Source organism: Poecilia mexicana, unplaced genomic scaffold, assembly GCF_051168715.1.
Source record: "Poecilia mexicana isolate PSO_F unplaced genomic scaffold, ASM5116871v1 scaffold_7, whole genome shotgun sequence".
NCBI classification, from domain to species: domain Eukaryota; kingdom Metazoa; phylum Chordata; class Actinopteri; order Cyprinodontiformes; family Poeciliidae; genus Poecilia; species Poecilia mexicana.
The window spans coordinates 14,783,451-14,811,168 of record NW_028263376.1 but is presented as its reverse complement, the minus strand read 5'-3'; the positions used below and the strand labels follow the sequence as shown (position 1 = coordinate 14,811,168).

At 39.4% G+C, this 27,718-nt stretch overlaps 1 protein-coding gene across 2 annotated transcripts; it reads left to right on the top strand.

Annotated features, from left to right (window-relative positions):
- Positions 1-235: 235 nt before the first annotated feature.
- On the top strand, positions 236-26,847 carry nfatc2a (nuclear factor of activated T cells 2a). Of its 2 annotated transcripts, none has more exons than XM_015003388.2 (10): positions 236-739; positions 1,897-2,809; positions 2,889-3,057; positions 7,239-7,441; positions 7,526-7,698; positions 9,776-9,916; positions 13,664-13,719; positions 13,918-14,050; positions 14,130-14,837; positions 24,104-26,847. In XM_015003388.2, exons 1-10 carry the CDS (start codon positions 607-609, stop codon positions 24,157-24,159), a joined length of 2,685 nt encoding a protein of 894 aa, XP_014858874.2. In that variant the 5' UTR covers positions 236-606; the 3' UTR covers positions 24,160-26,847. The 2 variants fall into 2 exon arrangements, with proteins under 2 accessions (XP_014858874.2, XP_014858873.2); XM_015003387.2 differs by having other exon boundaries at positions 14,130-14,843.
- Positions 26,848-27,718: the final 871 nt, after the last annotated feature.

Below are 27,718 nucleotides of genomic sequence, written 5' to 3'. Positions count from 1 at the left end.
AGAGCTTAGTTTGGTAATATTTTTCAAGAACGAATCAGAGACTCGAAATCTGCCTTTATAATAAGATTAGAACAAGATATATATCACATATTATAGCCAAGAGTGTTACGTAAGATGTGCTGAATGAATTCAATTCTATTTTATTATTTGAAACGATGTTTAATCATTTTTAAGGCGTTTTAATGTAGAGTCCCCTAATGTCCGGCTTACTTTGAATGCACCATCTCTTTAAATGCTGCCGTAAATTACGGAGTAGACGCGCATTTCGACAGGGAGGGGGAAGTCGGCGCGACACAACACCTGTTTGCACTTTTGCTCTTTGCTGCATCTTCTGAGGCGGGGGTGGCGTGATAGGGGCCGTGGTGATGCACTGAAACTTAAAAAAAAAAAACAACTCACACTCTGTTGCTCAGTTCGTAAATAGACCCGCCTTCCTTCTGAAAATAACCGCGGAGAACTGAAACAGGAAACTTGTGCGCTGCTTCACCTTTTTCCAGCTCACCCGATGCGGGATTTGACGCTCAAACACCGAATTGGCATCAGCCGCGCACATCCCTAGCTCTGCTCCCGGAGGAGTCGGTAGATAATTAAAAAAAAATCAGACAGATGACCTCCTTCTACGACGAAAGGGATCTGGAGGAAGACCTCAGTCGAGCCAGTTGCCCTGATGAGGATTTGCAGTTTGAGTACTTGTTTGAATATGAGCCGCCTTGCAGCGACTTTGCAGGAGGAGATCAAGGTTTGTCCGATGGTTTTTGTTGACCTGAACTGACCTCTGCTTCTTCTGGGTTTGTTTTGCTTGAAGCTGATTACCATACGGCCTGAAAAGTCTGTTCATTAGAATATAAAAATAGACCAGGAAGCAAATTTGACACGCTTGTTGTTGATGTGGGATCAGATAAGAAGCCATGTGAGAGAAAATGCCAGAAAGTTCTCGTGCTTTTAGCTACTAAGTACACATTCATGTATTTACTTTTTGTTTAGTTGGAGAGGAAGAAATATTGTATTTTTTGGTTTTTCAGAAAAATAGTATGTTTTGGAAAATACATAGTATTTGGAAAACATGAAATTACATGTTCCTCACGGCTCTTTTTTTTTTCTCCATCACTATAGTCCCATCACGCTTCTTGACATTTAGCATCTTATTCACAAAGATTAAGTATCAGCTGGCCAAATTTACTGTTAGCTAGCAGAGTCTGAATGCACACATTAAATGTATTAGTTAGCGTAGACGGCATGAGGCAGGCCAATACATCGAGATATTACTCATTAAGGCAGCAACTAACGATTCTTTTAGGAACCGATTATTAATCGGATAAAAAAACGGGCACAACTGCAGATTTTTCATTTAATTGCTTAAGCTTATTTTGTACAATATTAGTAAAAATACAACTAAAGAAATATTTAAATTATTTTTTAAAATAAGAAAGTAAAGATTTTATGTCCTAAAAGGCAATAACTCAGCATTCCTTTAGTGTATGCTTGATCATTTGAAGCAAGCTACAGCTAAAATATTTTTTTGATTAACTGCTTAATAATTTGATAGGAAAAGGTGTTTAATGGGTGATTTAAAAAAAATAACCAGGTGAAGCTAAAACTATGCCACTTGCATTTTGCATTTATCTTATCTGCATAATGTATATATTTTTTATACTTTTATATAATTTTGGATTAATTACTGCTCTGAGCTGTTGTTCTTTGAGCAATTAACTTTTTATTGAGTCTGTAATACGAGTAGTTGACAATTTCAAGAATTGATTAATCATCATAAATTGTTTCAACCTTGTTGCTACATTTTAATAATGCAGTGAAGATTAAGATTCAATAAATTGTACAGCTCTAATCTGATATTTGTTTCTGCATGTTCTTAATATCTTGTGATCCTTTTTTCTCCAGATGACCCTGGCCTTGCCACTCACAAGTTGCTCAGTTCTGAATCTGAGCAGGTTTTCCCTTTGGATGAGCAGTACAGGATCAAGTCCTGCAACTCCCCCTACTCCAACCTCAACCCCGAAGTTCTCTCAGGGTACGAAAACCAGGAGGCCAGAAACTACCTGGACAACACCCGGCCGCCAGGTCTGGCCCTGAGTCCCCGGATCGAGATCACCCCATCCCGAGAGCATTACAGTCATGGCCGGGACTCGCTGCCAAACCAGCACCTGAACCTCAGCCCTAGACCCACCCTCACTGTGCCCGGCCATGAGAACCTCGCCTACCGTGAGCCCCAGTGCCTGAGTCCCGCCAGCAGCAACTCCTCCACCAGCTGGCACTCTGAGAGCTACTCGCCCTGGGCGTCCCCCTGTGTTTCACCCAGTAGTGGCCCAAATCCAGCAGATCTCTGCCCCCGCATGCAGAACATCCACACCGGCTCCCCGCGCACCTCCCCGGGTACCTCCCCTCACACCAGCCTCGGAGAAGACGGCGGCCTGGGAGCACGCTCGCCCTCGCCCCGGCCACGCTCCACCTCCCCGCAGGGCAAGCGTACCTACGAAATGTACCGGAATCCAGGGCTGATGCCTGGGCAGCGGTCCCGCAGTCCGTCCCCGCACAGCGGCCAGGAGGACCCCAACACGGGCGCTCATTTCACACACACCGGCCTTGTTGAGAGTGTGAATGGATTTGGCAACAGTCAGCCAGGCATGGTGCCCACCAAAATAGTCAAGACCTCCAACCAACTTTACGCTTTAATCCCAGAGAATCACGGAGATGGGAACTACTTGGTGTCCTGTAATCAGGACATTAAAACCAAACCTGCTTCAGAGCCTTTCTATGTCATCCCATCAATCTGGCCCAAGCCGCTGGTTCCCAAGTAAGTTGGTGGAAAACCAGGAACCTTTGAAGCTCATGTCTTTCAACATGAATAACTAATCAACTTTGTCCATTTGCAGCCTCCCATTGGCTACAGCACCACCACTGGAGTGGCCCCTTCCCAGTCGCACAGACCAGTATGAGCTCCACATTGAGGTGCAGCCCAAGCCGCACCACAGGGCTCACTATGAGACGGAGGGAAGCAGGGGCGCAGTTAAAGCCCCCACAGGAGGACATCCAGTGGTGCAGGTATGTCCCAAAGCTTGAGTACACCAATACAACTCCATTAAGCAGAAAATGTTCATAGTGAAAGTTTTTTTTATTTTTTTATTTTTATTTTGCTTTATGTAGAGCTCTTATTTGAAGTAAAAGGACAATTATTTTTTAGATATTTATTTCACATTCAACCTGTAATTTAAAAATCAAACAGTTCTTTGAGCAAAGCCTTATCATGGAGACCAAGCAGACAAGTCAGGGAGAAAGTTTACACCGGGGTCAGGTTTTAAAGAAGTATCCCAAGCTTTGAATATCTTGTATATCGCTATTAATTCTTCCGTCTGAAAGTGAAAACCAATGCAAACATACCAAGACATTGGGTGTGTCCAAATTCAAGGCCTTTCGTTAACCGCGAAGACCAGGAGTTTGAAATTTGACTGTCTAGCCTTCAGATTTATTCCTGCCTCTACCCCAATGTATGTCCTTTTGCCTAGCAACAACAGCGTTGCTAAATACAAGGTGGTAAAAATGGATCTTGAAATCTTGCTGAGTGTTTTTATGGCTGATTTAATCTTTTTAATTATAGAGGCGATATTATGTATTTTCCAGGCACATAGTCCCATTCTGTAGCACAATCAACTACCATCAAGTTACCTCCAGTTCTTATAAAAATGCTGTTTGCATCCAAAAAAATTTATAGCAAATTTGACTTTGTAAGGTAACACCTTGAAATTGGCTTCTGTCTCTTTAAGAAGCTTCGTCTTTTATAGACGCTCTTCGACTTTTTCCGTTTTGTTGAGAAGAAGTTTGTATGATAAGCTCAGCAGATTTGCAGTTCCACCAGGTGTTTGCAACTTGCTGCTGCTGCTAGTCTGGAGGAGCTCTGTGATCTGTGGGACAGAAGTTTGGTTTGAGGACTGCAGCTCAGAGGATGGGCTTTGTGGAAGTGGGCGGAGCTTTGTGAGAGCAAGCGTGGAAACTCCTCCCAAAAATGGTTGCCATGGGAGACTCGAAGATTTCTTAAACATGCATCAAAGAATCAAAGCAACACTCCCTTTTTATTCTTAAAGCACAGATAATTTTACATAATACCCCAGCAACCTTTAATTAAATTAATTAATTGATTATTAAAAAAATAATAATATTAAATAACACTTGGGATAGGGTGGGCAGCAAAGGACACACCAGATCCGACTTCCAGGTCTGTGTGTTTGTGGAGGACCCTTCGAATTCGGAAAGCCATCCTCGCCGTGGCGTACCGAGTCTCAAATACGACCGTCGAAGGATGCAGCCCCTGAATTTGTACACAACCATGGCAACCTAAACTGGCAGCCTGGACAAGGAGAGCATTTATCAGAGAAGAAGCCAAGAGACTCACGGTCTCTCTGGAAGAGCTGCAGAGCTCCATCCCAGGGGGAAGAGTTTGTTGACTTTACCTTCATTAGTCATGCACTCCACAAGGTTGGCCACCATGCAAGAGTGGCAAGATTGTTGAATTGTTGAAAGAAAGCCATAAAAGTTTCTGTTCCCTGCAGTTTACCATTAGTAGGGGATACAGCAAACATGTGGAAGAAGGTGTTCTGTTCCGATGTGAGCAAAATTAAACTTAATGACCTGTGCAGGAAAATTACCTGTGCACGTCACCTTGAGCACATGAGCCCCGACATTAAACATGGTGGCACTATTATGCTGTGATGATGCCTGTATGCAGCATGAAGACTTCAAAGGAGGTTCACCTTCCAGCAGGATAATTATCCCAAAACCTACAGCCAGAGCTGAAATGCAATTACCTAAACCAAAGCTTATTTATGTGTTAAACTGGCCTAGTCAAAGACCAGACAAGAAATCTTATTGTTTACGGTTGTTTTTTATTCAGTCTGACTAAGCTTGAGCTATTTTAAATGAAGAACAGGCAAACGTTTCAGTCTGTAAATGTTCAAAGCTGGTAGAGACATAAACTCTGAAAGATGTGCTGCTTTAACCGCAGCTAGAGGGTTCTACCAAGTGTCAGATCAGGAGGGCAGAGTATAAATGCAAAAACATTTTAATGTTTCCCTCCACTTTGCGGCTATGTGCTACTCCTTGGTTGAAAATCTAAAAGAATTAACTAAAGCTTCTGTTTCTAACCTGCCAAATTTTGAACAAATTTAAAGGAGTTTAATCTTTTTTCAAGTTTTCAAGTTGCACAACTCTTTAATTCAGTGTGTCGTTACTTCCTACTTCATGATGTTGTGTGTGTGTGTAGGTGTGTGTGTGTGTTTATTGAAATGTATGACCAATGTGCGACTCAGGCAGCGTTACTGTGACGACTCGTTATGCATCAGTGTCGCCCAGCTGTATGAAAACACAAGATGCCATTTCTCACTTCCTTAAACAAATCATAAATGGACGGTCTAACCTCAGATACACAGTATGACACATAGTAACCAACTCAGGACAACCCTGAAGACTGAACCAAGACTGTTTCTCACTGACCTGATTTCTCTCTTTTTTTCTACTTTCCAGCCTAAAATAGCCGTCTGTGTTGCATCCTCGTCTCATGGTTTTAACCACACACACGGATCTGTGTTGATGTAGTTCTGAGTTCCTCTTCCACACTGTTTCGTTTACTGTGCAGCTCTTGTATTAGGAAGCAAAGTTGAGGTACTGGAAAGCTGTCAAAGCATGAGAAAATAAAAAAAAGAAGAAAAAATACAGAAACAGTTCCTGTCGTTAGGGTAATTGCAGTTCAAGAGGAAAGAAAAAGTTTTCTTAATGTCGGTCACGGTCCTAATGCTGAAGGAAAACACAAATTGGTTGTGGCACAGTTTCAGCCGGCCGTAGTGGCCGTAAATAGTTTTAGCTTCCTTCTTTTTTGCGTTACTGTGGCAACTTTTCTACACTGTTTTGCTCCTTTTCCATTTTCTGCCCAGTCCCTGAAGAACTCGCCTGAGGTCAGAGCTGCCAGGTTTGCCAGGACAGCCGGACCTGGCTATCCGTGGCCGTACACTTTGCCTAAACTTTCCTTTACCTCTGTCCCACTCCCTCTGCTGCCTTTTTCTCTGAGCAGTCTACTTTACTTTTCCTCCACTCGCTCGCTGCCGTGACTCACTGCTCCTGCCGTTGCCATGCCAACCGGCTGACTCCTCACGCCCTCCTTGGTGTTTGCAGTTCACTCCTGCACGGCGTGTTGTGTGTCCACCTGGAGATGAGGGGAATGTGCGCTTTCACGTTGCCATAGTTTCTGCAGACACTGAGCCCCTCTTTGAAGTTTCATGGTTACAACCTCCAGAGCAAATGGTAGATTGGAGAGATTGTTTCTAAAATTAAGAGAACTTGAAATAAAACTTTTCTTTTTGGTTTGATGAAATTTTTCTTGTAAGGCAGCTTTGCTTCAACATTTAGAATCTAGTTCACACGTTCATTCTGCAGCAAGGGTCATGCTCTATACAGTTTGCACAAAAACTGCATCCTGATGCAAGTTGACACCTTGTGGTTTTTGCAGGTTTCCTCAGAAAATACTCAGGTTAAAAGTAGCATCTTTGTGTCAGTACTGTGTTATCTACTTTACCAAGTCTGCAAGTTAGGCATGGTTATGACAATGATTATGATCTTGTTACATCTTCCATCCAGTGTAAATGACTTGAATGTAAGGTTGGAGTCAAAGTACACATGCAAGTGTAATTTCTTGCTATTCTTAAGCATCGCAACATGAATAATTTAGGTAAAAGAACAGGTAGTGATCAGGTACAGATTAAATGTATTGACTAACAAATCCCTAATTAGACTTAAAACCTTTGTAAAAGCGTGAATTATAGCAGTCTAACACAATGCAATAACCTCAGATCAGTTTCAAAGGGTTGTAAGGCGTCACCTCATACCAAATGTCAGGCATGGTGGTCGATGGATGGTTGTTTGAGCTTGTTTTGCACTAGCAGGACTTCAAAATCTCACAACTATTAAGCAAATCATAAAATACCATGTATAGAGAATTATCCAGTAAATTGTGAGGCCATCTGACAGCTGCAGTTTGGTGCAAGATTGGTCATCAAGAAGTCACTAATATCAAACATAGCAACAGATCTGCTTCTCTTTACTGATAAAGGCTTGCTATCTAATCATAAGAGGGAAAAGAACAATCAGGCTCAGATGTTTCCTTTTACTGTTAAGTTTCATCAGCTAACAGAAGAAGTGGCAATGGTTTAGTGTTGACTGTTTGCGTTCTGTGTCTGTAGTTGCACGGCTACAGAGGCAAAGACCCAGTTGGCCTCCAGATTTTTATTGGTACCGCAGACGAGCGCATCCTGAAGCCTCACGCCTTTTATCAAGTTCACCGGATCACCGGCAAGACGGTCACCACCAACAGCTACGAGAGGATCATCAACGGCACCAAAGTCCTGGAGATCCCGCTGGAGCCAAAGAACAACATGAAAGCCATGTGAGATGAACCCAACAATATCGGTATAAAAATACCTCCCTCAGGTTTGCTCACAATGCCGTCGTTTCATTTTTCCTCCCACAGAATCGACTGCGCTGGCATCCTGAAGCTCAGGAACGCCGACATCGAGCTGAGGAAAGGCGAGACGGATGTCGGCCGGAAAAACACCCGGGTCCGACTTGTGTTTCGCGTGCACATATTTCAGCCTGGAGGTCAGGATGTCTGTCTGCAAGTGGCTTCTCATCCCATCGAGTGTTGTAAGTTATCAGAAAATGTATTATTTATGTTTTTCATGGGTTTTCTGCTGGTTCTTAAAACCTGCCCAGTGAGGTGTAGCTAAAACTTAAAGTAAACCTCATTACCTACATTCAGATGAAGTTGGATTGGGGCTGATAGCCCAGGATCCTGAGAGTAAAACGTCTCTTTATGCAGTCAGGGCTTCCATCCAGCTGGTGGTGGCTGCAGGTACCTGTTTGTATTTACTCAGTTCTGAAGTCTGTGTTTGGGTACATTAATGCATGTGTGCACAGAGTTATTAAGGTGCTGGATGTAATCTCAACTCAAACAAAAGGTCCCTTATCCACCTTTGATCAACAACTTGTCAGGTATGATGAACTGCCTGCGATGTGCTTCTGTTACTGACAAAAGTCATGACTCAAAAATCTCTTTGCACTGCTTGCGTCTCATTTCGTGGAACAATTGTTGCAATGCTGTGTTTGCTGCAAAACAGATGAGGAGTGATGGAGCTGCATGAGTCTCCTGGCATCTGTTGTGCTGGCAGATAAACACACTGAGTCAGAGCAAGCCCGCCCATGTCATCTTCTTTGTTTTTTGTAACATTGTAAGGGGAACTAATTTATTCAAAGATCACATGGTTGTCACTAAATACAACTTCCTTTAAAGAGCATCACGTTTAGCTATGTAACCATGTAATAAAGTCTGAATGGACTTTTCGGATACTGTGGATTTAAAAATTGTGTAATGATGTAAGAGAAAAAAACTTGTAGTTTTTTCTTCTGTTGAAGCTATTCTATTTTTGATTTAAATGTAGTGCTGGAAGATGAAACCCTGCTTCACCTCACAAGCATTTTGAATTTAAGAAAAAACAGTGCTGCCACCACCATGTATTACAACGGCTGTGGGGTTTATTTAGTGAGGTTCAGTGTTATTTTTGCTGCATATTAACTTTTTGTCAACTTCAGACCACCTTCTTCTTTGTACCTTTGTTCATTGAGATCGCTCGTAGCTTCTCTGCAGATTTAGATTTTTTTGCTAAATAATATAAGGAAAATCCACTGAATCTATTTATATGAGATTAATAAAATACTCTGAAGTGATAATGACAAAGAAAATGTACTAGTTCATAGAATTAGCTTGGGGAAGGGGTGTTTTCAACTTTGTCATTTAAGCTGAACAGAATATTTTTACATTAACTGTAGAAATAGTTTTAAGAGGATTTGTTTTTTTCTCACTGAACAATTCTGTGTCAGAGGTTAAATATAAAGAACATAAAGTTTCTAAATTAGAAGCTAGAGCTAGTTAAATAAATAGCTATATCTCATCTAGCTGTACCTAAACTAATCCTAATTAAGCTAGCTCTATCTAGTTTACATTTATCAGACTTACAAACAAAATACTTCTGCAGATTATTAGCTTATGTGGGGCTTTTTCATTTTTTAAGATTTGTACCTTTTTCATTTGAGTTGTACAAACTATTTGTGACATTAACTGTTCTTTTTGTTAAAAGGATTTATTTTTCCTCACTGGGTAACCATGACTAGGTTAAAGAATATAGACAAGTTTTTTGTGCAGCATGTTTAGACTTTTTAAAAAGACTTATCAGACTTTCTTTAGCTCCTTCCTATAAAACAGTTTAACATCTAAACTGCAGAGACTCCTCTTGATAAGTAGCACAAGTTGTGATTTGACTCATTTAAATTGCTACTAACAGTAAGACCGATGGCTTTGATTATTGAATGACTCAGCATAATCTCTTTATTGTAAACCACCACCACTTCTGGGTAAATCTGTAGATAGAAACCAGCATTGAACATGTTAAAAAACTGTCATTCAGATCACTATCTAAAGAGTATTTTAATCAATAGTTTGATTAGATTAGTTTTTAATGCACTGCATATTAGTGTGGTCAAAATTAATAAAATAAAAATGCTTTGTTCAGATGTGCTCTCATGTTTGATCTGTCCACAGACATGAATGATATCTAATATGCAATCGTATAAATCAGGGAAGCAAAGGAAATCCTCCCACTGGAGAAAGTGACTGTAGTGGAAAGGCAGTAAAAGTTCCACACCACCCCTCTGTGTGTCCCTGCAGCTCAGCGTTCTGCACACGAGCTTCCCATGGTGGAGAAACAGGACATGGACAGCTGCTCCGTCCTGGGCGGCCAGCAGATGATCCTGACTGGGCAGAACTTCAGCTCCGACTCAAAGGTCATCTTTCTGGAGAAGACCCACGGTGAGTGTCCGAGAAAATCCAGCTCCATGGCGGAGTCTGTAAAATCTTTACGGCCCTTCTCTGTGCTAGTTGCACAATGTTGTGTCACATTAGTGACACAGGCATAATTAATGAGTCATTGTGTTTGTGCAATAAGTTCCTCGCTGTTGCATTTCTTTTCATACCCATCGTGATGTAAAGGATAGCATCAGCTATTTGCATGATCAAGAGGATGATGGTGCAGCCTCGCTTCCTATTGCCCTTCAATGACTTCCATGATGTCTTATCACTGAAAGGGGCCTTTTGTTGCACGGTTCATGATTCTGTGTCATGTAAAACCCGCCACCTACATTTCTGATAAAAAGGATTTCAGTTGGTTTTTATGAGCAGTGAAGATCAGTCGTAATGTCATTGTTCCCTTTACTCTAACAAGCACCAGCATATGGTTTGAACTTTGTTTAGAATTAGGTTTCCTTGTTTCTGCTTGCATTGCTCTGGGCTGTGTCTCTATTTAGCACAGTCTGTTTAGCTCTAGGTGACAATAGAACAATTTGCAGGTCTGAACAGGAGTTTACATATGTTGATCATTGCTTTGATTGTCAAATTAATATTGGTATTTTTACAATATATTTGACATGTTCTTGTTTAAAAGGACATAATTTTCTATGGTTTTAGTTGTAAATATAAGAATTTGATGAGCAAGTTTAAATTAATCTTGAATTTATTCCAGACTCTCTCAAAGCTAAACCCTACACAAGCAAGTTGCACCTTGACTGCAAACTTTGTACCCATAATCAAGCTTTTGAAAAAGTCCTGGCTCAAAAGCTAAGAATACGCAGAACTGATAGGTTATTGAAGTGTGATTCCATATTTTAAGTAAAATTGACAAATTTTCAGTCGAGTTAAGGTCAGGATTTATCCAGACATTTAATGCTAGTTTGATCAGAAAAAGGACAGCTGACATTGCTGCAGGTCCCACACATCCTGGTCACAAACTGTATTGATTATAACCTTTAGGTCAACAAACTTAGCTTCCAAAGAAACCATTTCACCCAGAAAGAATTACAAGAAACACTTTCCAATCAGAAGCTACTCCACTGGAAATCAGTTGGATGAATGACATGTACACATTCATTCATTTTATTTTTTAGCCTCTGATGAGGTTTCTGTTAGCCCTTTGGTAAAATACTTGTACATTGTTGATACAATTCATCACTATCTGACACTTACACACAGTTCCCCATCACATATTTTCAAGTAGTTGACCTGAAATGTAAAAAGTTAGTGCAGAGCACAGAATTGATTTATCTATAAGCTGACTGGTTGGTACAAACTATGGCAGTTTGGTTAAGATGAACGAAGCCTGATTTCAGAAAAGCATAGTGCAGGCAAATATTAAAAATCTGGAATGACTTCACTAAATTCCCAACCTTAACACCATTGATGTTGACTATGGATAATGTAGTTTTAGTTTTTGCATCAAACCGAAATGGTTTGAGAGGATTCTGATATCCAGCTAAAGTGATACCAGTAGCTTGTTAAAGCATGGCTACAAAAGGCATGCAGTTTAGCTGCAACTTCTTAATGGAAAGTGAACCAACATGTCAGGTGGGTGTATGCATAATTTGGGCCAGGTGTGTTTTATAGAATTAATCAGTATACTTGTATACTTCTGATTGAATTTTGATTATTTTAGTTAGTTATCAGATTGATGTGACATGCTTCTTCTTTTTTTTTTACATTCAGAAACTTTTCAGTAAACTTTATGTCCTAGTTACTGTTTTTTTATTTTTTATCTTGTCTGGGAATCCCTTCTGCTGTTTTGCAAGACTCAACAGACACTGTGAGAGGAAATCAGAAGAGAAAGCTTGCAGAGAGGGATTACCTTTGTTTTGGAGATTTTCTCTGACACAAAGTTCTGAATAAGTCCAGCTGTGAAATCCTTCTGAATGAGTGACAGCTGCATCTGGCTGGAGCTCCCCTGACTCTTGTCTTTGGACAGAGAGAGCTTTATTTGGGAAATGACTACATCCCGAGCCAAACCAGGTCCATCAGCCCTCCTCCCATCAGAGGTAATTGTTAGCGGAGGAGGGAAGGATCGGGGTCTCCCTTAGAGAAGAACTGCAACAGAACGCAAACAATTCCCCACGCCAACAGAGCAGTAGCGTCATCACATTTTGCAGAAGAAACGGAGAAAGTTTCTCATAAAAAAACAATAAGACCAAGAAAAAAAAAGTTGGCAGTGTGTGTGGAATCCCCCTCTCTTGCTGACTCATTTAATCCATGTGTTTTCAATCTGTAGCTTGAGGGTTTCCCACCTAAACCTGCAACACTTCTGTGTGCTTGCACTCAAATGCACCACTTGTTTTATAGATTAAATCTCCTGTGTAAAATCAACTGTTACTACATTGAAGCCTGCAGTTTTTCTTTTCTGCTAGCTAACATTGGCAGCAAACAAACACATCTTCTTTAGTCATATTGCTGAATGAGTGTGTTTCAGATGACCTACAAATACTCCTTCTAAGTGTGCTGGTTGGTGGGACAGGAAGTGGTTTCGTCTATATTTCATCTACAAGCACAAGCTGCATCTTGAAGCTAACGTATAACCAAAACAATATGCAGTTTTTAATGGAGGATTTTATTTATTAAGGGAAAAGAAAAAGCTTTCCAAACCAACTTGGTCCTCTGTGGAAAAAGTAATTGTCCCATAAACGTAAAAACTGGTTGTCCCACCCCTGCAAGCAGCAACTACCATCAAATCCTTGCAAAACACTGGCAATTAGTCTCAGTGTGGAGCAATTTTAGCCAATTTTTCTCTGCAGAATAGTTTTAATTTGACCACATCAGTGGGTTTCCAACGTCAATGATTTTTTTGATGCTGAAAACCTTAAGTTTGTCTTTTTGAGTTGTTTGGAGGTGGATTTGCTGGTGTGCTTTAGAACCTTGTCCAGCTGTATAAGATTGAGCTTTAGGTCACAAAGTGATGGCTGGGCTCTTCCTTCCCAAACTATCGCCACCATTTTTGATTCCTGGAATGACGTTCTGATAGTTTATGGAAGACATAAATTCTACTTTAATCTCAACAGACACTGTCACTTAGATCATCTAGATTATTTTTAGGAAATGTGTTTTGTTTTAGTCAGCCGTGGTTTTTACTTCAGACCTCCCACAAGGATGTTATTGTCGCATCACATTTAATGTTAAACATCTAACCTGAGATTAGATGTCGTTTGGATTATTTTATGACCTCCTGGATGTACCATACCCTCATCTAGTCAATTTGGCAAACCAACCAACCCTGGGGAGGAACACCACTGTTGTATTTTGTTTATTGGAGTCCCCAAGTCATGGAAAGAACTTTGTAATCATTTCCAGACTGAAAAATGTAGTGTTAAGTGGCATGAAGTGTTTTCATCATGCCCTCGTAGGGCATGTTGCCAGAATGGTTCTGTTAGGTAATTTTTTGATTCTACAAGTCTGATAATAGGACTGCGTGTGGCTTGTGAAAAAGGCCCCAAAAATGTGTGATTTAATGACATAACAAGAAGGGGAGGCACTTTTTTTCAAATGTGGCCATGTTAGTTTTGATATCTTTGTCAAACTGATTTTTTTTATTTACTTGGTTATCTGTGACTTATGTGTGACATTAGCTTGATCTGGAACATTTAAATGTGATCAAAGAGGCAAATGTTTTTTCACACCACTGTAGAACTACTTTTCAGAGAACAAACTTCACAAACTCTCTCTCTACTTTCTCTTCTGTCCCAGATGGCCAGCAACTCTGGGAAATGGAAGCAACAGTGGACAAAGACAAGAGCCAACCTGTACGTATTATACATCTGTTAAATAAATAATTCTTCCACCTATAGGACATTTTCTGTCAGAGCTCAGCTTGAATATGTTTGTCATTTAAAGGGATAGTTCACAATTTATGAACCATCTGGATTTATGCTAAAGAAAGAGGCCAGTAGACTCGTCTACCGTTTGTAAGACATTAACCGTATTTAAAAATAATTTTGCAGAGCATGCTGTTCGTGGAAGTGCCAGCTTACCGGGATACATCCATATGCCAACCTGTCAAAGTGAACTTCTACGTTATTAACGGCAAACGGAAGCGCAGTCAGCCTCAGCATTTCACCTTCACCCCACTGACATGTAAGGATCTGGGGCTTCGGGTTCTTTTCTTGTTTTAAAGACATTTCATTGTCTCATTTGTTTTTTCTTTATCTTTCAGCTCCTGCCATAAAGACAGAACCTCTAGATGAATATGAAGCACAAAATATGGGCTTTGGTATTCCTCAGATCTTAGGCTTATCGCCTCAGTCCTACTACCACAACCCTCGCGGCATCCTTCACCCAGACAATGGCCTACTGTCTGGCATGGCTTCCTGTCAGCGTTTCAGCCCCAACCTTCCAAACCAAGACGCGCGTTTCCAGCAGCAAAGCCCGGCTATTGTCTACTCTCGAGGTGGGAAGAGCCTCAGTAGCAGCCCAGGCACGTGGCACTCCGGCGGGGTCATGCCTGACCCCCACCGGTCGGTGCTGGTCCACACAGGCTCACCAGCTCAGTCTGTAGGTCCCATCAGTTCAGGCCAGCACCCATCTATCATCCAGTTCTCCCCTACCAACCACCACCTGCTCAGGGCTGGAGACGCGGAGACTCTCCCTCCTCCTCAGCCTGATAACCAGCAGATCCTTTTCTGCGATGACTACCCTCCGCAGGCTGGATCCCACTCACCTGGACACCCACAAGCCCAGGCAGCGGTGACCCACCAGCAGCCCTGCCCCACTGTCATCCAGCAGCAGCAGCAGCCGTTTGGGCAGAAGGAGCCCCAAAAGGTCCGGGTGTCGCCCGGGACACAGCCGATGGAGGTTACCGAAGACGCACAGAGGAGGGTGACGGTCAAGGAGGAGAACTTGGACCAGGCCTACCTAGATGATGGTGAGTGTAAGTTATTGCCTTTACGCTCCCTGTAGGGCTGCACGATGCTGCTGGAAAAACAAAGTGTGTCATGTCTGTTGATATCATTAATTAATGATTAGTTTTTTGCTTTAAATATTTAAAATACTACCAATCTGGTGGAGTGACCTTTCCTGTTTCATCCAGTTTTCCATGCTGTTGCTGTTTATTTTTAAGCCGTTATGAGACGTGGTGGCAAAGCCTTAAACTGCTGCTGCACCAGTTGCGCAACAAGTTGTTGCTAGGTAACCAAAGAGTGAGTGAGTGAGTGAGTTGATGCCACCCACCTAGCTTAGCTGGCTGTGAGAGGTTGAGCGGCTTTAATCTGCCTACATCCCCCAGAATGCTGTGCGGCTCTGAATCAGAATTCAGTGAAATTATTGAACATTTTATTGATCTTGATTATGATACATATTGTTCTAGATTGATTGTTCAGCCTTTTGCTCCCTGTGAGTGTTGTAATGAGTAGCTCAAGTGAAATGATGCAGGCGGACAAAGCCAGTGAAAGAAATGGATGATAAGAACCAGAAGCGGAGATATGAGTTCTCTTAAGAACAATTCAAGGATATTTACAGTATCTGCGCCATCTGTCGCTCCAATCTGTGCTCCATAGTATCCTCTGAACAAAGCCAAGAAAAAAACAACTGTTAAAACAATCCATCTAAAGTGGAAATAATGGCGGGTTTGAGTCATATGTTTATACTTGCGCTTGTCAACCCTGTTTCCCTCTGACTGAATTAATGTCTGCCCACATCCAGCAGCAGGCAGAAGGTGGAGCCTTTCCTTGTTTTGGTGTTAAAGGTTCATTATCTTTGAAAGTAAAGTGACAAACTCTGGAAAGCAGGATACCATCTACTTTATCAGTCAGTTGAGATGGAAAGTGTCTTAATAGGATTTACGTTTTTCATCTACCGCATATTAATCTCAGGCAAAATGAGAAACCACAGCAGATGGTTCAGGGTAGGATTATAAAACCATATCTAAAGCTTTAGACATTCAATTCAACATCAAAGATACTTTATTAGTCTTATGGGGAAATTACATGTTGCAACTTAATTTTCCGTTAAAGTGTTGTTGTAGATGCTGATGGCTGGGGACAGGAAGGATCTCCTGTAGCAGTCTGTGTTACATTGATTGTAAATGGGCATCTGACTGAAGACACTCTAATTTTCCAAAACAGTCTCGTGGAAAGGATGCTTAGGGTTGTTGAAGCATGTTCTGCATGGTTGCATAAGAGGACCTGCACAAATCTTAGCTAAAACTTGACAGAAGTGGCGTTATTGTTGTATTCAGAAACAAGAATAAAGAACTCCTCTCTGCAGTTTGCTACAAGCCATGTAGGTTCTGTCATAAATGAGCAGAAGGAGGTGCTTTGGAAAGATGCAAGAGAGGAAATGCTAGTGGCAAATTAGTTGAGGAAGAATGATGGAATTATACAAAAGGAAATCAAGGAAGAAAACCAGTTAAAGACTGCAAAAAACTGAAGTAGCCATTCAGATCTGCTATGGAATGGTTTGGATCAAATCAAATTAAGGTCTTGGACTAAATAAAATTTTTTGGCAAGAATTGAAAACTCCCAATCCTTTACAAATTTTTACAGTGTTGTAAAAAAAAACATTTGTATCTAAATGTATACAACTGACATAATACAAAACACTTTTTGTTTCTATGATCTATTAAATGAGGAAGCTGAGTCAGTCACACTTTCTAGATGTTTACCTTTTGAAACTAACATTTTTGTTCCCCTTAAAATTATGCTTTTTTGTTGTCCACAAATAATTCAAACATCTGCTTATATTGATGTTTCTGGATGCTAAGAGCTAAAATATACTTAGATAACACTTTTCATTTTTGGTTGCCATCCTCCTCTGATCACTCTGCTGGTTGCACGGGTTCACCTGACACCAACACACATCAGGTCAGGAAAAGAGCTTTTCTTTTTTTTCTAGCCATTGGGAGAAAAAAAGTGTCACTCTGCTGACCGCCTGGACATGTTGACACTGTTATGAAGTGAAAAACAACTTCCATGGCAACCATTGTCAAACAGTGGAACGTGCTGCCTGGGAGAACTGGGGAAAGCCTCCCTGTTTGTTATAGTTGGCCCGGATTTCTCCTTGGCCTTACGCCCCTCTGTCCTGTGGGGGAGCCCACCAGAGAATTTGCTTTTTTCCGACCACAGGATTCTGCCAATCTGGCACAAGAAATTCTTATTTGCAGCTGCTGCCCTCTCAAAATCCAGGCCGTTCCCTGTAAGATAGCAGGGAGGGCGGAGGGTGGTTTGCAGGAAAAGGGAAGGAGCTGTGTGTATTTGTGTGTTTCAGTGGAAAAAATGAAACGGCATTAAAAAAAAAATAAAAGAAGCGCAGTGGAATTTGTGTTTTTTGGATGGGGCTTGCAGGGCTTCCCTCCACAGTAAACAGCAACAGAACTGTGAGCCTGTGAATTAACAAGGAGTTGGAGAAACAGTAAAACTGGGTCTCCCCTTTGATCCTTCCATCTAATTTTCCAAAGCCTCAATTCCTTCTGTTTGACTAAATTCAAAAACCATTTACACCTGTCCTGGAGAACTCTGGAAAACTACTTCTTAAAACGGCAGCCATACTCATCAGGGGAAATAAGTATTAAACACATCAACGTCACATTGGTACCGATTACAGCAATACGCTCATACAAAGATCAAGCTGTGTAATTAAGTATGACTCAGGGAAATAATTATTAAACAAGCTTTCTGAAACATGTTTGATATATTTTTTAAATGATTTTGAGTCCTATTCAAAATCATCAGATTCAATTGTCTGGGCTGTTCATTGCAGCTGCTATATTTTTTTGCTCTGAACCCAGCTCAGAATTTCCTTGGCTCCATTTGGGATAATTGTCTTGTAAAAAAAAAAAAAAAAACAAATCCCGGGACACTTCTCCATTTCCAGTCTGCCAGAACAATGTGCTAAAACACAGACGCATGCCATGACGCGCCGGCCTGGACATGACCCTTGTCGTGTATGCTGGTTTTGGGGGGTTGTAAGGATTTTTCTTCTGAAGAAAAGATTAACCAAGCCTATAAACGCAGTATTTCATGGGTTTATCATGGGTTCTGCTGCTAGCCTTAAAAAAGCTTTAACATGTCTTTTCTTCAGGAGTGGAGTCTTGCGCAGTTGGCATGTAGAGCTAAAATGATGTACTTTGTTTTGCTCTTGACCAACTCTTTTTATTAATCTTTGCACTTCTCTATTAAAAACCTGGAAAGAAGCACCTGATTATGACTATGATTATTGTTGCTCTGGATTTCAATATTATTGCCCAAATGAAATATTAAGACGTTTATGCTTAGGTCAGTAGCCACTGCCATCTTGTATCAATTTCTACTAATAGGGTTTAGATCTACTTCCTACATGCAGACTCATTTAATCTGTTTTCTTGACTCTCTTTTCTGTTATTTTGTTCAAGTGTTTCACTTTGTGGCTTATATCTTGACTTGCTGACTAATTTGGTTTCATTTTGTGTGAATTTCATGCCCATTAGAAATCTATTTACTGAAAGTATTTATCTTCCCCGCAGTAGCATGACAGCATATAATATCTCATGCAACAACTGTAGCAGCTGGATGGGTGCGCCTTATCTCTCCAACAGGTTGATTATCATCGACCTGTGCTGTCAGTGCTGCTTTAATGAGAAAGATAAGAGGGACTTCCCGATATTAAAAACAATAATCAGGAAAATCCCCTTCTGTTTGGCCAGAAGGTGTCAAAGTTTGATCCTAGAACCATCAAAGACGTTTTCACCAAAGTGAAATTGTCAACATTGCTCATCAAGACAAGTGTCACAGCCTTGAGTCATTTTAGAAAGAGAAAAAAGAAGAAAGCAGAGATGCCACATCCTGGTATCGTCACAGTACTGTGGTTGAAAAACTGTCACATCTTCTATGAGCCTGATTGTGATTCTTAAGTGTTAAAAAGTTCGGTTTTTCGTTCTGAACCCCAGTTTCTCCCCACGTCTCCCACTCAGAGGGTGTTTTACCTGCAGCCCCCGCGCCGGTTCCCATCCCTTCAGCTGCTTCTCAGAACAGACCACATGGTTAGCAGCATTTGTTACAGTTGGTCACCAAAATAAAACATTTATAAGCCTGACTTCCCTTCACATTATTAATTCAAGGATGTGTGGCATTGCCAAGAAAAATAATGTGATAATTGACAGGTTGCAAAGGCTGGGAGTGACAGGTTTAGTGGGTGTGGAATAAAGCCGGGAGGCAGTGGAGCAGGTGAAATCGTTCCAGAAAGTGGAGATCAGAGCAGAAAGATAAAGCACACAGCAACAGTCCGGCGGGCCGACATTAGTCTCACCTCACTTCCGTCCCATTTGGGCGGTTTTCTCAGCTACATATCACAGCCGGACTTAGATTGGTGACAATCTCACCAACCGGTGCACACAGGGTTTCAGGCATCCTGTGAATTAGTTTTCATAGCTTTTCTTCTTGCTGCAAGAAGTTATTTTCTTCAAAGACTTTGCTATTGGTATTGCAGCTGAGCTAGCTGTTAATCCTGTGGAGGAAAATGGCAAAATTGTTGCATTTCATCCAGTTTTGTTCCATTTGGTTTTGACCTTGTTGCAGAATTATAACCTCAAATTAAAGTAAGAATATAGTATAAAATTAATTACATTTTCCACTTTTACAGAACTCCTTCAGTGTTGGACTGCTGCGTCCTAGATGCACAAAGTTGCCGCTATCACAGATCCTTCCTCCCAGTAGCTGTAAGGCTTTATAACCATGAGTCTTATAACTCTGCTGCTATTTGCAAGGTCCTCTTCTTGTAAATAGTCTGTTATGATATGCACATATATGCACATTTTTCTTTCTCTAAATGAACCTATTCAGTTGCTCAAAACTTCTAATCTGAGTATGTATTTTTAATAACTGCACAGTATAATTTTTCTGATCTTGTAAATGTGTCCTTACTGTACAGTCTTTTATTTTTATATACGTTTTACCTTTTGTGTGAATATGCATGCTCCCACTTCTTCAACACCTTAGCCTTGTGGGACGATACAGAATATTTTCATTCTTCTATTAAGAAATTAAATATACTGTAACTCTTTTAACAGCTAAGATTATTCAGTCTAGTTTATTTATATGGTGCCAGTTTGCAACAAGAGTTCAACAAGACAGAAAGGTTGTTGAATATCAGTTGATCACCTTATGAGGTTTTATTTCTGATAGAAAATTTTTTTTTAAATAAAGAATCAAATTAAGTGGCTTCTGCTGAGAGCTAAAGAAAAGCACAGTTTATCAGAGCTGATCTGAATACTGTGCTAAACATTCAATCACCTCGATTAATGAGTAACATGTTCTAGCTTTAGATGTTTCTGAAGGAAATCTGAGGAAAATTAAAACTGTAAATTTGTAAAAGAAGTTTTCTGTGTTTCACATTTGCATTCATGTGAAGCTACGATCTTGATTAAATAGATCTGTTTACAGACCATACGGTTAAAGGAATATAAACACACAGCAGCAGCGTTGGATCTAAACTCTGCCCTTTAGATGTCGACACCAGATTTGTGGTTTTACTGTCTTTTATCTCTGCTTCCCTCTCCTTTAGTTTCAGCGCTCGGCCACGTTCACACTGCCTCATAAAGCTTTCTCAGATTGATCGAGTCATACTTGACCTATGAATCTGCCACACATACTAATAGCACAGCATGTAGCTTGAAAACCTGCACGCACACACACACGCGCGCATGCACGCATACACACACACACACACTCCAGCTTGTGCCAGGCAGTAGACAGCAACTGAGTCGGCTTCTGTCCAGGGCGTCCCTCTCTACCCAGGCTTGGTTTGTAAACAGCGCAGCTATTTGGTTCATAACCCAGGAGCCAGACACTCGCCTATTGAACAGAGCAGCATTCCCCCTGGCTTCCCTCAAATAGTCGCTCCGTGCCAACTGTTCATTAGGGCCAGTAAAGCCCCACTGTGTGCTGCCCGTCTGCAGCGGTCCTGTTGCTTCTCGAAGGCCCGCTTCACACTCAGGAAAAAAATCCTGTGGCCCGGCTGCGGAGATGAAAGTTCCTTTAAGGCATTGGGTGTCACAGGGAATTCCACCCTGCTCTAAAATAAACAGGGATGCTGATGTTGTGACGACAGCAGAGCGCCCAGTTTGGCTGTCACGGCAGTCTCTGAGATTCTCAGATGCTGCTGCTGTTATGAAGTGAGCTCTGTGTTCAGTTTCCCATCTGCAAAAGATCAGCAAACCAAGGAGATGCTGAAGGACAGCAAGACTAATATTAGCCTGGTGAATGGAGCCTTCATTAGTTTTTTTTAAAAGACGATTTTTGTTGTTATATTTTACTTCATATTTGGAGTTGGGCTTGTATTGGATACTTATAAGCAATCAGAACAACATTTGTTTTGAAAATTAAATATAATATTAAAGTCAAGCTAACATCCTGATCGTGGACTGTTCAAAGTATTTCAATCCCAAGTCTAAAAGACTTCAGACTCCACTTAGACTTGTGCTTTGAAGTTGCAGTATGTAACTTTTACAGAAATATGTTTTTTTTTTGTGTGTTTTTTTTACACATTTATTAAAACTGTTGTGACGGTAAAATATGAGCAATAATCTGAAAAGATTGATCTCTGTGCTACTATTGCTGTCTGAAGAAATGTACCGCAGAACTGCTCCCAGTCAGAAACAGCCAATCAGAACCAGGAGGAGTGTCTTAGCGCTGTCAGTCAAGCTTGTGTACATGCTGCTCAAAGTGTTAATGTCGGGAAAAACAACTTACCGTTCCAATGAGAACAGTGTGAAGTTTGGATAGTTTCCGTACAAAATATAGTGTAAAAGATAAAATAACTGGAGAAATCAGGAAAAGACACTCAAAACCTTCAGAACAATTAAATAGTGGTTTTAAAAAAGTTAAGATGTTGTGACTGGTTTAGAGTTTGATTGGAATTTTTAGCTAACGTTAGGATGAAGTAGTTAGCCTTAAAGTCCACAAAGTTTGACCATTTGAAATCATGTATTTTAATTGTGAAAAGAGGTTTAACAAAACACATTTTTCAAAGTGTAAATTATAAATACCACATAGCAAAGGACACATCTACTGAATGAGCTGAATTTTGTAAAAGTTGAATGGTTCAACTGGCACAAAGTATGGGGAAAGAGAAACATTAGTAGCATAAAGGACAAAATACTAGAAATTTAAAGTTCTTGACAGTTTTATACGGCGGACATTTACTCTTCAATGATCTGTGTTATGGTTGGGTTGATTGTAGCTGAAATTAACCCTAGATTTATTTTAGTTTTTTAAAATATGGTAAGTGGCTCTGTAGGGGTGTGTAGCTACTGGAAACAGCATTTTCTTTCCCAGAGTTGACGTATTAAACTCGTTTCATGAAGTGCAAACTTCACAGCATTCTCCTGCCACAGTGACAGATTATACCAAATTTGCATGAGTGTTAATAGTTTCACTCTTTGCCTCTTCGATATGGAAATCAGGCCTTTAAATAGAGTGTATACACAAGCTAGTTGAATTCCTCTGCCTTGAAAAAAAAAACCATGAAAGCAGTGAGTGAAATGACTCACTGTTGCATTCTTATCGCTTTGAATTTTAACAAAATGACTCATCTCTAACTTAACCAAAATTTACATCAGATGGGGAAATATCTATGTTTCTCTATTGCATATGAGGCTTTGACTATACAACCTGTAAAAGAAGTGGAAGTTGTAAGCATAAAATTAAAATCTTGGCCTTCCAGTTTTCTGTTTGTTCCTTTTGTAGAAACATTTACATCAGACAGTCGTAACTGGTTAGATAGACTCTTTTCAGTTGTTAAAGTTTGTGAAACTGGATTTTAATTGTTGAGATGTATTGTTTTCAGTTATTTTAACTATTCCAGTGGAGTGATTATTTGATCAGATCTTTTGCTAGTTTGTATTTTGTACCAGAATAATAACAAATATTGATTTAAAAACCACTTTATCCCTTTTTATGCATCACTTCCTTAATCCTTATTGAATTTGTATTCCAGTCAAAAAGCTGCATGCTGTTGAAATGGAAGGAAAAAAAAATCTGATTACATTTTTTGAACTATCAACCAGAGCCAATTAAGAGAAAAACAACATATTTATGGATGTTTACATATTAAACCTTCATGTAATATGTAAAATTAATATATTCCATGTTTCCTTAAATGACATGGACATATATTGTTATGACAAATCCAAAATCTGGGTACAGGAAAATATAGGTAACTTACACAAACTATTTATACTGAATATGTTGTATGTTTATATGTTAAACACCTACAGGAGATGGCAATTATGTGTCTTATCATTGGTAATCTTTAAAGTTGTGAATTTATAAATTAGTATATCTTTGAACACATGAGGATGAAGATGTATATGTAATCTTTTCCTATTGCAAATATTGCATATACGGTATCATGTTTCAGTATGGGAATTGCATTTTAACAATTCAGCTGCCGGTGTGCAAATGTTGCTCATCTCTATGGTTACAAAACCAGGATATGCGTTTATAAAGGCTCCAGTTCCTGCCAAAAAGCCTTTTTGGCCCGTTTTGAAATACTTGTATTACTCATCTGACCTAATGAGTTTTCCGAAGTAAACTGGGAGCATTGGCACCAGTCTCACATATCTGAAAACACAGACGGCTTTGAAACGTCAGAGATCGACGCAGACGGCGCGGGGCGACATGTGACGCATTGTTGGCATTCTTTGTTGCTCAGTCCAGAACCACCTGAGCAGGCAAACTATCTGAGGAAGGAAGAGCGGTGTGTTGCAGGTTGTTCCCCTTTCCTGTTCTCTTTCTTCTGTGGAAGACGTGGGTTAATTTTACCAACAAGAAAACATCACAAAAAAAAAAAATTCCCCCTTAAACAAGAAAACCATGTAGTTGTTTGTTGGCATGTACCCTATACAAGATCAACCCGCCCCCACACACACACACACACATGTTGTGCTCCTATTTTTAGAACTGCGACACTATAAAACTTTCCATTTCAACCCCCTTACTCTTGTGTTGATGCATTTGTAATCGGCTGAGCAACAGCTGGTTGCCTCCAGAGGTTCCTTGACGTAAATGCAGCTTTTGTTTCATCTGAACTGAACCGTCAGACTGGATTACTTGTCTGGCAGCATATTTCAAGAATGAAATCATTTGGTGTTGTCCGAGGGGACGTGTTTTGAAGTCCATTACCTAAGATAACATTTTCCTGTCTTTATTTGCTTTGCAGTGAATGAAATCATCAGAAAGGATCTGACGGGGGTTCAGGCCAGAGGTCAGACATAGACAACAGAGCGAAACAGGAAGCGACGGCCTATTCCTCTTCCTGTGCTACGCACAGACAGACACTCATCAATGCAATCATCTACTCTCCAGCAAGGTGGCGCTCATCCCTCTGCCATCTCATCTTCTGGCCATTGTTTTCCTTTAAACATAGAGACCGGAACTTCAGCTCCTGGTTGCTGTGTTTGCTTTGGACGGTTTGCTGCAATAAACACTTTGTAAACAGAGGAGCTCATTTTACCAGTAACATCTGCCACCAGCACCACGAGGGATTACTGAGAAAACACAGGGACATGCACCTTATTTTGATGAAAATCTTCACAAGTATAACCTCAGAAACCATCTAAAAAGAGAAATGAGTGGAATAAAGGGAATAATTCCTTAAACACGTCCATTATCCGCTCTGTTCCGGCAATAAACTCACACCTCTTGCCTTATAATAGCAAAGATCTGGCTTGTAGCATGCAGCTGTTTCACCAAAAATGTCTAACAGGTTCTTGCAAAACCAAAAACAAAGCACAAATCAATGTTCTCTTACGGCTTGTTATATTTTTCAGCCCTACTTGCACAAGGTTTGTCTGTAAGTTTCTTTCTGTTGCTTTTCCAAAGCGTTCATGCTCATCATCTCATTTTAAGTGCAGTTTTGTGCTGGAAGACAAACGCACACAGCCTTAAACATAATCTGTAAATGAACTATTGAGACACTGCCTGTAATGCACTGTTTTCAAACAGGGTGGTTGATGTTATGGCTTCTTATATCATTTGAGTCATCAGAGTAAATGAATATTTTATGCTTGTTTTGCAATAGTAATTGTTACAGTAACTGGTGATGATGCAATATTACATCTATCTCTGCACATATCAAGAGCCAACAGTGCCACAATCCAATAAATAACTTTTAAACATTAATGTATGCATTCATTTAAATAAAATTGTAATAACTACATTAAATAATAATATGTAATGCATTAATAATGGTTTTAATTTGTGGTAAAATTATATGTAATAATTCAATATGTTTTTGTGTGTCCTCTATTACAAGTCTGTAACATTAATCCAGACAGCCGTTTTTTATTTAGTTCTGTTAAATAAACTCATTTAGAGCCTTAAATGTTATGACCTTTTGAAAAAAGACAACTTATAATTTTCTAAAAATGTCTACAACTAAAAATATGTCAATTTTTAATAATCACCTTTTAGTTACTTATTTACGTTTTAAAATAAAGAAAAACAAAAACTTTGTAAAAAAAACAAAACAATTCTACCTTTTTTTCTGCAGTATGTTGGTATTTGTAGAAAATTATGTAAAATGTAATGATCTAAAAGAATATTACTGCTGCTTTTGTATCATCCTGTTGTAAAAATTTAATGCAAATAATCCATGAAAAACAAAAAAGTAATGCTGCCAAAAACATGTCATTGCTTCTATATTTTCACGTATTACTCAGCTGTCATGAGTCCAGCTCAGAGGTTCCCTGTAATAAATCATCTGATTGGATAACCTGGACAGACACTCGGCTGCAGACCAATCATATTGTCTGTAGCAAAATCATCCTCTATGGCAACATAAAACCTAAAGCAAGTGAATAAAAACAAATTATATATGCTTTCTACTTGTAATTAATATTGATTTAAATTATTTACACATTTAATAACTTTTTATATTTATACATGTATGTATACATTTAGCTGTTTATATTTATTATTTATTTGGATTGTGGCATTTTTCAGCCCTTGATATTCACATGCTCTATTCTGGTTTTGTAATTTTCTTTGTGAAATAAAATAAAAATGGACATCTTTCTTTTTTTTCACAGTAATCTCTGTGGTTTTGTCCACAGTCTAAAGACAAAAAACTGTGTATATTGCTCTGTGTATTTGTTGCTTTTCTTTGCAGTCATAATCGTTGTACTAAAAGCTGCCTATGCAAAGCTTCCTGCTTTCAGATGTAGAGAGTGTGTGTATCATTATTATCATTATCTGTAAGCAACAGCATCATGTTAAGGGGGCAGTGCTGCAAGACTCAGTCGCACAGTAACAATTTGTTTTCATGATATTTTATTTTTTGGAACATGATATTTTACTGGGTTACAGGGGGAGAAAAGTGTGAGTTATGTTACTGTCACATGGGAAATGTCAGTACAATGAATACTCCAAAGTGAAATAGAAGACATTGTCTTTGATATGTTCCATGTTGAAGATTATCACAGTAGAATGTAATATTATTACATTTAAAATTTGATATTTAACATTTCTCATTGAGCCAGTGGAGCACAAATGTATTTGACTTTTAATGAATGTAATCTGTATTAACTAGTTCCCCCTTATTCTGTAAATAATAGATGCATTTTTATTAATGTTTCCAGAGTCTGAAATAGGAGCTATATGCTGTTTTTATATCATTTATCTATAATAGAGTTGAGTTATGACTATGTTCTTAATTCTCTGAATTATCATCAATCCATCCATAATAGTTTCTTTTGTTTTTTATTATTTCACAATATTGAAACCTTTATTACTAACTGATGGATTATTAATGCTGTACTATTTCAGTTTTTCTTTTTTTTGTAGATGTCTTTATGTTGATGTTTATGTTGAAGTATGACTATTCGTGCCTCTTCAAAATCTTCTTCTTATGGTATTTTTGTATTATTAAGAGAAGCAATAAATAACAATTATACATGCTAATAAGGTGTTATCATTGTTTCTGTCATGCTGCCCTCATGAACACATTCAACTTGAATTGGTGTGAATTTTTCTTCTTTGGTTTCTAGCTCTAAATAAAAAAAAGTATTTGTACATCTTGGATGTACAAATACTCTCCCTCTTTTCCATACTTGAAGTTATTTATATATATATATATATATATATATATATATATATATATATATATATATATATATATATATATATATATATATATATATATATATATATATGTATGTATTTAACCTCTAAATTCAGGAAAATAAAATAAAACTACCTTTCTAACAGATTTTAAAATAAACCACTATCATAATGGGCTACAGTACTACACCGAATTACGCTTTGAATAGTAAACACAGCGTTTTTTTTTTATTATTTATTGGAATCCACAGTGGAAAATTATTTTGAACATCAAAAGCCATAACCCAAAAAATACAAGAAGTTTTGCAAACATTATCAATTAATTGTTAGTTATTGTTATTAACCCATCCAGGGTCCCTATCTGCAGCAGCATATGGGCAAAAGGTAGGAGACGACCTGGACAGGTCACCAGTATGTCACATGAATACATCATAATAATTAGCCGTTTTGTTTTTTTTTTTTCACACCTGTTCTTCATTTCCTCATCAAGCTGCGTCAATCCTCTTGGATCACCAGAATGGTAATATTAACCCTTTACTGGTTCCTGGTGTTTACCTCCATCTCTGTGCTGCCAAGGAAAGAAAATCCTGGACCTTTCCAAAGAATCTGGAAGAAAAAGAGAACTCTTACCTGAATCATATATCTGATTCCAACGCTCGCCATTTGTGTCCCCAAAGTGCAGAGGCTTTCTGGAAAGACCAACTAATCTAGCAGT